The following is a 10,465-nucleotide window of genomic DNA, read 5'->3' on the forward strand; positions in this document are numbered from 1 at the left end:
ATCGCGCCGAATTCGATCGTTGCACCCTCCGTCCTGGCGCTGCGATGTACGACGGTAAAACGAAGCGTTCATAGCTACTTACGTGAAATTGTAAGCTAATAACTCGCCAACTGTAATAGTCCCTCTCCAGCGAGCAGAAAAACAGAGCGGGTGAGGGAGCGATTGCGAAGCAGCATATTTTGCGATTAAATCACGAGTTCTTATTAGAGATCCGATATCAAGTATAGATTGTCGAGGAATCAATTATTGTTCTTATTGCTGTAGAAAATAATTTTAAAGAACATAAGATTAATGAGGAAGTGCGCACACAGAGATAAAAAATATTTAGGAATTAAAAAAATATTCGGTGGATGTACTAAAATAACATTTATTTAAATCTAAATTCTTTCGCTTAAATGTAATAAACAATTGCTTTCATGACAAGCAACGTAAAATGTGTTTTCTAATATAGAAAAAGTTTTTATTTTTTAATGTTTTTTCTCTTGGTATATGAAACCACATAGTGAACGCGGAAAAGGGAAAACTTTGAATACTTAAAAGTTAAAGAAAAAGTCTTATAGAATTTTAACATAATGCCTTAAAAGGGAAACTCTCTCATTAGTGCTCGTTTACGTAATAGTCTTGTATTTCGCATATTTTCAAAGTCCTCGTTTTAATTGAGATGATTTTGCAGAACTTCTAGTTTAGTCTAGGCGACTCCAGACTTTCAGGGTCGCTTGCACGCGCATTTGCCCGTAGTACGTCTCATTCCCTCAAGCGCAAATTTATTTGTGTCATTTTATTGTGCAACGTTTTTTTTCTCCCTGCGAAATTTATGCGGAGAGCGTAAATAGAGCGGGAACTTTATCCGCGAGACGACACATAGTACAATCCAGCCGGCTATCCTATCTCGTGGCGGTCCCTTTAAACAGTAACTTATATAGGACTTATAATTGAGCTTACTCTTTAAAATAATTCAATTCATCTACTTAATTCTACTAGACGGAAGAACGTAGCTATATTATCTTTGTAGCTACGCTGCTGGTACCTCGAAGGCAGAGGACAGACATTTGCAAGAAAGTTTATTTCACCGTCCAACCATCGGTCCGAGCGACGGATTATATCAAACCCTTCGAACAGTAATCAGAAACTTTGTTTCGCGTTTCTTACGACTCGATCTCTCGCTGTCTCACACACACTCTCTTCCTCTCTCTCTCTCTCTCTCTCTCTCTCTTTTACTCTTACTCTGTCTCTCTCGTTCTTTTTCTCCCTCTCTCGTTCTCTTCCTCTATTTATTGATCTGAAGTTTTTGCACGCGCAAGATACACGAAGTGTTCGACAATACATTTGGTTGAGCGGGCGATATTTCTCGTTAGAAAAACTAAAATGATTTCTCCTCTTTTATTAAAACTTAAATGGCTGCCACAATCCTCCGCGACTAAGAGACTTTTAATATTGAATATCCGAGTGTCCTAAGTTAGAATTATTGGAGAGAGGAAGATTCCTCTAAAATTAAAGAGAGATTTTCTGTTTACGTCTTCCAAGCGCGAATCGTCAATAACACGTTTCTCTTTTTTTTGTCATGACCTCTTTCGCCCTAAATGTTTCTTATCGAGAATGTTCAGGTTATCGAAACACACGATGTGTTCGACGTGTCAGGCATCAGCCGCGTCTAATGTCAATCCGATACGTGATACACGCCACGTGATATGGTCGAAGTATAAATGCATATATGGACAAGTGTGTTAATAGTCTCGTTCGCTTAGTGTTTCCGCTTTAGCGAATGTTACTTGGGCGCTACGTGCCGGGGAGAAAGCGGGTCTCCATCGATAAAAATTAAAAGAGTATCCACACGATCCACGAGCGGCACGATCACGGTAGGAAAAGGTGGGTGACGTCACGTGCTCGACGGTCGCGCACGCGGGAGGGGTGCGTCATTGGAGGGGGAAACTCGGCTGCGGGCAACCCACGCCAAAGACTCGTTCCGACGCGGCTGGTGGGGGGTAAGAGAGGTCCAGGCATGGAGAGGGCGCAGTACCGCGCTATCCTCCGTATCGTTGACACGTCGAGCGGAAAGAGTGCGGCGTAAGAGAGGAGAGACGAGGAAAGGAGAGAGAGAAAGAGAGAGATTGTGTGTGAGAGAGAAAAGAGAGAGAGAAGGACAGTCGTGCGATTTTGCGTCTCGCGTTCGCTCGGCAATCGGCAATTCGCTCGAATCGGAGCACGCGAGGAATCCGCTCTTCCGCTCCGGTTACGGTGTACGTGGAGAACATCCGGCCCGCGCGGACGTTCGACCGCACGTCACGCGCGTCAGTGACGCGCTGACTGTCTCTCTCACGGCACGGTGACGTATCGATGATCCATCGGTGATCGATCGAGATCGCCCGAGCGACCGAGAGCAAGCACTCTTACTCGCGCGCGACACGTGGTGTGAACGTTCGTTTCTCGCGAGTGTGCCAAGTGAAGTTGTCTCGTGTGCCCGTAGCGAGGGAAGCCGCCACCGTTGAGGACGATGCTGACGACGTTTCTGCTCGCCGTCCTGGCCGCCACGGCGCCGAGGATCCGCGCCAGCCAAGTGACCATGGATGCCAAGATACGCGACGACTCCGATTTGTCTCAGGTATGACGTGCTCTCCGACCGGTTTTTTTCGTAGCGCTCGTTCTCTTGTTTTACTTGCCTCGACGGCGACGTGACGTCACGGGTGTGTGCGCCACGACCCCGCGTGTCCTTGGACTTTCACGTAGGAGAACGACCGCGCGCGCGAAACTGTGTGTGTGTGAAAGAGGAAGAGAGAGCGAGAGAGAGAGAGAGAAAGAGAGAGAGAGAGAGAAAACCGTGTGTTAAATGCACTCGCTCGTATACAACGCTGCGTTTATGTACGCGCCGAGTGTGACGCGACGGGAAATTTCAATGCAACGAGCGCTCGTCGCGGTTGCAGCGATTGTGCAACGTGCTCTGTTGACGTCGTGAAACGCAACCGATTGTGTGCGCTGAAGAATCTTCCTCTGCTGAATCGTTCGCAGAGAGTCCCATCGGCACGAACGATCGACCACGTTTCACTTGTCGCGTTGTTTCAGTCTATTCCCTACGATCGTGCACTGTTCTCGTGGATCGCGTTAAATTTTCCTTTAATAAATTTCACGCATGCAAATAATTAGAGAAAGTTATAGGACGCACCGAGGAAAAACAGAAATGTTGGCGCGTCGTCAGGATAACCTAATGATCTCATACTAGTAGAAACGACATTTAACAGAGTCGTACCGATATCTCTTGACGAGATGAAAAGCATGTGCTGTTGGTTAATCGTGTTACCGGCGAAATCGTTGGGAATGTGGTAATGCTGGATAACGAACAAAATTGTTTAACTTTTCCACGTTCCAGTGGAGATTAAATTTCTTTCCTGGAAAAATGAACGAAGTGTAAAATTCGAGTGCAATAAATCCCGAAAATGATTTATAACGAGATAGAGAGAGAGAGAGTCCGTTTTTTTCTCTCTCACTCTCTCTCCTATTTTTTATATTTGGCAGACTTTGAACATGGTAATTGCGTTAACAAAGGAAATAAGAGGTTCATTCAGCTACCATTGATATAATTTATCAAGGTTTGACTATGAATGATCTGACTATCAAAGGTAATAGATTATATATAATGTAATAGGTTATAAATAGGGAAGATTATCTTTTTATTGCTATAAGTTTGTTTGTTTATTTATAGTCTTTTGGAGCATGACTTTACTTTATCCGATGAATCATCGATCTATTTATTGTGAATCTCTTTCTGAATTACTGAATTTATTTTCTATAATGCATTTACCTTCCCATCTTTCACATTTTTAAATGATTCTGCTATTAAAATGACCATCGGTGTAGAAATTTTAAATGGGCGCCAAACGTCATCGAGCTCTCGATTATTTAAATATTTTTCTTCTCTCGCGCGTCCCGTCGGAACTCGGCGCTCGCGACGCATTTTCGCAATTTTGCGCACGACTCCATTATTAGAACTGTCGCCGGTACAGTTTTTTTTTAGAGCGCCGCAGGAAATCGATTATGTTTCGGAGTGACACTTCTGTCATACGTCACGTCGACCGATTTTTTCTGCGCGGCGTTCGCAACTCGACACGATTGGTGCGCGGGAGGATCTATCTATTGGAACTTGTTCATTTCAACATCATTTAATCTACGCGTATCCAGCATGAGATCAGTAACGATTGCGTATCAGATTTTACTTTTTTTTGCGTCGAAAACGTGACAGAGTCGTCGTTTGTCATTTGTTTCCCGTTTCCACCCTTGTCTCCGATTTATCTTGACAATTAGAAACAAAAAAAAACAAGAAAATCGATCACCGCGTCCCGCTTACACACTAAAAACCCGCGAATAAAAAGCCACAGGAGTAACTCGCGTATCACGTGGGAAAACAAAACGGAAAATTAAACCGCGACGAGGGCAGCCCCAAAGTAAAGCACACCCCGCGGTAAAGCGACGCGGAAGATCACAGGGACTCGAGTTTGATCGAGTTTGACCTCGACAGTTCCGTAAACAGAATTGTTGGCCGTGCACTACAATCGGAACTTGAAGAACGTCGTGTTTTCTTTCAAGAGCGGGCTCGAGAGAACAGCGCGAAATTTCGAGGCGGAAGGAGCGCGGGTGGTGGTCGCTGCTGTTGCACGGCGAGTTGCATCTCGCCCAGGTGGTAAACCGATCGCCCGGCTCCCGACGATGTATGCAGTCGTGAGAACTTTTCCGTGGGGTTTGAGTACGGGACGGCGAAGCGCGGGGAGGGGACGGAGTTCGGAAGAGGGGGGAGGGCAGAAAAGTTCGTAAATCGGGCGTGCGAGATGTTGTCTAACTCGGTTGAATAATGTATGAAACCGGCGGTTATTTACTTCATTAACTTCTTCCACGTGGCCGTAATTAAATTGTGCGAACGGGAAGTTGCGAAACGGCGTCTAACTCTCATTAGCTCGCACATATACATCTTCTTTTTTCCCCATCGGCCTTCTTCCTCCTCACTTTCGCCTTTACCGTCGGAAATTCATGGCGATTTGGAAGCTCTTCGCCCTTGAGTTCGTCCAGGTGGTGCTTCTTCCGCGCGATCGCGGATCACGATGGAACTTCTGCGCGAAAATGCCGACTGTTCTGAGTCCCGTTTTATCGGCCCACTCTTTCGGAGTGGTACTCTGATGGGTGGTATTACGTGGGCGCGTAAGAAATTGATGGCGCAATATGGATCGCGCGCGAATCAATACGTGAACGAGACAAAGCATGGGGTAATAAGATTAGAGCAACGCTCGGCTACTTAATAAATCCGAGATAATGTATCGAGCAAAAAGACGCCGCACCTCGTCGGCTGCTACCGGACGTTGTTGTTGCGCGGCGTTGCAAACGCGCCGCTTTTTACGCTGTCATTAATTAACGCGATAATCCAATACGCCGCGTAAATTTAGCCGTAAACGCGATGACAGTGCGGGAAGCTGTTAGGATTTAACGATCTGCGCGCGCGCGCGCGTAAAATAAGAAAGGACTCATTATCCTCGTTACGTTCGCTCGTACCTCTGACGGTAAACGCGAGCTAAATCTGAAAGGGCCTCCGGTCCAATCGCGCCCGATCGATCTCCGAATCAGTACGACTATGGTAAAGAATTATCCGCGCACTTCGTTGTGTTATCGTATAATCTTTCACGCGAATATTCGCAGTCTCGCGATTATCCGGCGCGGCCAAGTCGTAACTCTCACCCCTCGTCGAAACGACGTCAATTTATATGGCGCTCAAGAAACTCGACCTCACGTTACTTCCGTGAGAAATAACCTGGACTTTCGTTCAATGCGGCACTGATCTCGAAAAAAGCTTGAAGAGACTGGCTAGTCAGACTGGCTAGTATGTATATATTTCGTCGTTAGACACCTGTTCGCGCATACTGAAAGAATATCTAAAAATATCTAGTAGATATTTACTCGCTAATAACATATTTGCTTATATTTGTAGAAAATCCATTTTACCTAATTTCTCGTGTCTGGATAATCTTCTCTGTAAGATGACTGTAAAATCTTTTTTTTGAGTGTATGTTTAATGCGGAGGATGAAATGTCAAACGATGCATTGTCATGAACGACAAAGTAATCTCATACGGTGAAGTGTACCCGACGAATGAGGGTCTTATGAGGAAGTGGCATGCGACAAAGTATCTATGAACCTACTGATTTCTCGCAGTTAGCCCACATGTGGTATATATCGTGTTCTATGTCTTCCATCCATATGCTCGGCTCTTTCTCATTACTTCGTCCCCGCTTAGCGAGAGAACCGAGCAACAGCAGTAGCCTGGCGCGACGATGCTACGCCGTGAAGACTCACGCACACGCGTGGGACGCGGCCGCAACGGCAGAAGCTGTGCTCCAGTTCTTTCTCTCTCTCTTTCTCTTTCTCTTTTTATCTTTCTCCCTCCGGTCAATGACGCGATTTCAAGTTAGACAGCCTCGAGGTGCTCCTTTGTCTACTACCACCAGCGCGGCAACGGCGGTTCTTAACCTTTTTCCGCCCGGATCCCAGACAAAGTACAGACATCAACTCCGTGACCATTATTCAGTCCAATCAGCGCATTCTAGTCGATTAAACCACGCGACGAAGCGCGCGCGCGCGCGCGCGCGCAGATAGATACTTTTAACGAAGATCCACGGAAGATCGAGTAGTCGGATTGAATAGACCCGTTCTTCGTTTTCGCGAGATAGATGTAGCGGCGTAATCTGCGTTTCAGTGAACACGCGTGCGACGATTGGTGACACGTCTCTCTCGCTCAAGTCTCGGAGAATTTTCTCCCGTTTGTTCGCGTTTTAATATCATCGGCTATCGATATCCATTCCGGCCCGCCGAAAGACTCCTCTCGATCGACGATCTAGCGACAGAGAGCAAGAGAGAGAGAGAGAGAGAGGGAGAGAGAGAACCCTCGTCGATTCAGAAGCTAGATCAGCTCGAGAGAGAAGGAGAGCGGGGATTAGCATCGTCACGAGGGCGAGCCGGTCGGATCAGCATTCTTCATCGCGTTGACCGCGTCGGTCGATGTGCTGAATCACGACGGCGTGTAGGAGGAAATTCCACTCTATTAAAAGATCGCGTCGACCCACGAGTGTGGGTCATAATCCATAGGTTAAGAGCCCTCGCTGTAATACCTACGAGCGATCCGTATTTATATCCGCCGCGCCAGCAACACCTGCCGCCGTCTCTGCGCTGTGTCGGTATGAATGGAGCTCAACGGGACTTGGCGTAAATATTACACGAAAAAAGAGTGAAAGGCGCAAGACCGCGGCGCGGAAAAAAACCGAGAGTGTGTGAGAGAGAGAGAGAGATAGATAGATAGATAGAGAGAGAGGGGGGAGGGAGGGAGGGAGGGAGGGAGGGAGAGAGAGAGAGAGAGAGAGAGCCGCGCGACACGTTGTTTGCGATAACATGTTGTGCGAATGTCTTCGTCTTTGATACCAAGTACACGCGCACGTAATAGTGTTCAATATTGCACTGTAAGCTCGTCTTTCCGGAGACTCTCGTTAGCGCGGCACCTGAGGAGATCATTATCGAGCCGCGGGTATGGACGCGAAACGTTGCGCGATCGGCCTGCATTCCGCGCCCGGTCGATTGTGTGTGCTTATCGCATGCGCGCGTCCCCGACGGCGTTCCCGCATAATCCGCATATTCCGCATCCGTCAAAGGAATTATATTCTCATTGAAGAGTGTCCTCTCATTGAAGGGGATCTTCATTGAAGAGGAACATCCTCGACGGGCGCAATTTGGTCCTCCGCTACGCCGATTCCTTCTCCCTCTCTCTTTCGCGAGGGCGCTTCATTGACACGAAGTGCGCAAGGTTTGATTGATTGCCGAAGGGTGATTTCTCGTGTATATTGCAGTGATAGTAATTCTTTTTTCAGCCTCCATGCTCAATTATCACGGCGGAAATTAGATTATCCCGTCGCACATGTCACGGACGGACATGGCGCGTTTTTCTGTGCTCGCGGCACACTGAAGAAAAAAAATGATTCGTGACGGGAAACATTATCTCGCGTACAAACTCGCGGATGTTCTTATCGAATGAAAACTGGCACTCGTCCCGTCGGCGACATTACAATAATGCATTTCTTGTTCTGTCTCTTTCCCTCTCTTTCTCTCTTTCTCCCTGTCTCTCGCGCTCCCTCCCGGCGGGCCGAACGATTCCGCCTGGCAACTTGTTGCTGCGACAAAAATCGCCCGGACGGTTCTCGCTGCGGGGTTAGTTTTAGACCCGATCGATTCGGCAAACTATTCCCAAACATGGAGATATCGAGGCCCATTCTCGCGGACTTTATTTAGTTGGCCGATCGCGTCTCGCCGCCACGTGCGCCGAGTGTTCCGCTTTTTCTTCCCTTTCCCTCCCTCCTTCTCCCTCTTTTATTTCACGAGCGAAAGCGCGCGACGTTTCGGTCGAAATAAAAATTTACGATTCATACGTCGCATATTGCGGCGTCATATTATGGAATATCCTGTATTCGTAATCCAGCACGCGCGCGCGCCGCATATTGTTAGCCGTTCCTCCCGGGATTCGCCGATAATTTTACGAGAGCGAATCGTTGACAGCGATTTCAACGCGAATTTGCTGGTAAACGGCCAGCCGGTGTCTCTTTCTCCATTACGATAATACAGCGCGAAATTAATATTGCCTTTCCCTTCCTCCATCCTCTCTCTTCACAGTTTCGCTATTACGATTCCGAGATCCAGATGCCCCGGTATCTCGCGAATGTAGAGTCGTGGTCGCGCACGAGAATACGCGGGCAAAAATGAGAGGAATTCGAGAGAGAGAAAGTCGCATAAACCACCGCATGCAAGGGTGGAAAACGAGTAAAAGATGGCGGGGCTGCGAGGAAAGACACGGGACGAAAAAACGAGGTTCATATTCCCTCCTTCTCTCGCCTAGCCTGTAAATACTTTGTGAGTCACGTAATCGAGCCCGACTGTTGGCTGCCTCGTTTAGTCGGAGATGATCGGAAATCGACATGCCGAGCCGCGTTGCAGGAAAGTACGCGACTCGGCCATAGTCGGGAACGAAGGTTACAAATAACTGGTTTCGTTCCTCTTCTTTCAGAAGGGAAGACTTGAGAATTAAGAGCTGGTCGGTCGGTACCGACCATTTCCAATTTCAGCGAGCCGATGAACCGAGAAACGGGGGTTAATAGAAACGGGACCGCGCCCGAGAGACCCTGTCTCTTCCTTCTTGAGGCAGTTCGCGAAAATATTTACGGGTAATCTTCTCGTTCTCGTGATAGTTGTTGCTTGACAAATACCAGACTCGACCGCTCGCCCGCGGAGAGAATTTATTCACTCTCTTTCTCTATCTGTCGTGTAAAGATGGTCTCTGCAGGAGCGGGAGAGTTGGTTTTTTTCGAGTAATTTGCGTTCGATTTTCTTTCCCGCGCCGTGTCCTCCTGCCTCAAATGAGAGGCTCCTGTGAGCCTTCATTATCCGCTCCCGCGGGTACATTCTTCCCCGAGCGCTTCGAATCACCGTTTCTCTGATTATTAGCGATTGGGAAACGGGTGCACCGTCGTAATAATGAGCGGAGGTTTCGCTGGAAACATTTGCGTTCAGGCAATTTGCGCGCGTAGTTAGACGTGGTAGTTTGGTCCCGGTTAGAAATCTTTTCCATGGTCGTCCTGATCAGGAATCTCGTACAGTTATTTGATTTACAAGGCGGTGTTATGGAATGCTACTGAATACTGAATAGGGAACAGATTAATAGACGAACAGAAGAATAGACGTGGAATGATATTTCTGTTACTGCAGCTGAAAACATTTGTCTGAACATCCGGCTGTGTTAAAACTTGGTTGCAGCAACTGAGAAAAATTGACCGAGAAGAAACCTGCGGGAATCTCTGTTCCAACAATCGACTTTTTCATCTCGTCTTTATTCTTACCAGGAATAAAAAGGTCTGTTACACCAACGAGGTTGTTTTTTTACGTGTGCATACGCAGTAATCGGTTGTGACAAAAGTTGTAGTGACATTATAGGGTGTGATAATAAACTTGGGAAAAAGATTTTTCTAGTTTATAGTCAGAGAAGAGTGCTTTGAAATAATTTTCGTTGTACTTTATAAAGCAAGATCACATGATGGACTGCACGACTGAACTGTTAAACGCACGTCGGCAGTGACTTGACAACTTCCGCTACAACTTTATTTAATGAAAGGTCTCTGAAAAAGTGCGCAAACCGTCTCGCCACCGAGTGTACCAGTCAGACACCTGTTTAGGATCAATCTAATAAGAACCATGGGATGAATTTCCGGTCAGGGATAGTAATGTCGCCTTGACTTTTTCGCGGTTTGACATTTTCGCTCGCATGGTGCGCTCTTAGCCAAGGCAACACTTAGCTAAATCTATCTCACAGGTATGTTTGTATCCAGGTCTTCCGCGCGTACGGTGCCGCATAGACGCAGACGACGGCGAGGGGAGAGGAGGGGGGGGGGGGGGGAATGCG

At 47.3% G+C, this 10,465-nt stretch overlaps 1 protein-coding gene across 9 annotated transcripts in view; it reads left to right on the forward strand.

Annotated features, from left to right (window-relative positions):
- The first annotated feature begins 1,977 nt into the window (after positions 1 to 1,977).
- The window catches only part of LOC116844446 (fasciclin-1), a 381,499-nt gene continuing 373,011 nt past the window's right edge, over positions 1,978 to 10,465 (forward strand). For 4 of the 9 annotated variants that reach the window (XM_032815959.1, XM_032815975.1, XM_032815965.1 and 1 more), the window contains exon 1: positions 1,978 to 2,599. In XM_032815959.1, coding sequence (XP_032671850.1) covers positions 2,492 to 2,599 — 108 coding nt within the window. In that variant the 5' untranslated portion in view covers positions 1,978 to 2,491. The remainder of the gene's footprint in view (positions 2,600 to 10,465) is intronic. The other 5 variants (XM_032815982.1, XM_032815998.1, XM_032816006.1 and 2 more) reach the window with 4 other exon arrangements.

The sequence above is a fragment of the Odontomachus brunneus genome, unplaced genomic scaffold, assembly GCF_010583005.1.
Source record: "Odontomachus brunneus isolate Ranch 3 - 2012 unplaced genomic scaffold, Obru_v1 Obru_scaffold_003, whole genome shotgun sequence".
In the NCBI taxonomy this organism is placed as follows: Eukaryota; Metazoa; Arthropoda; class Insecta; order Hymenoptera; family Formicidae; genus Odontomachus; species Odontomachus brunneus.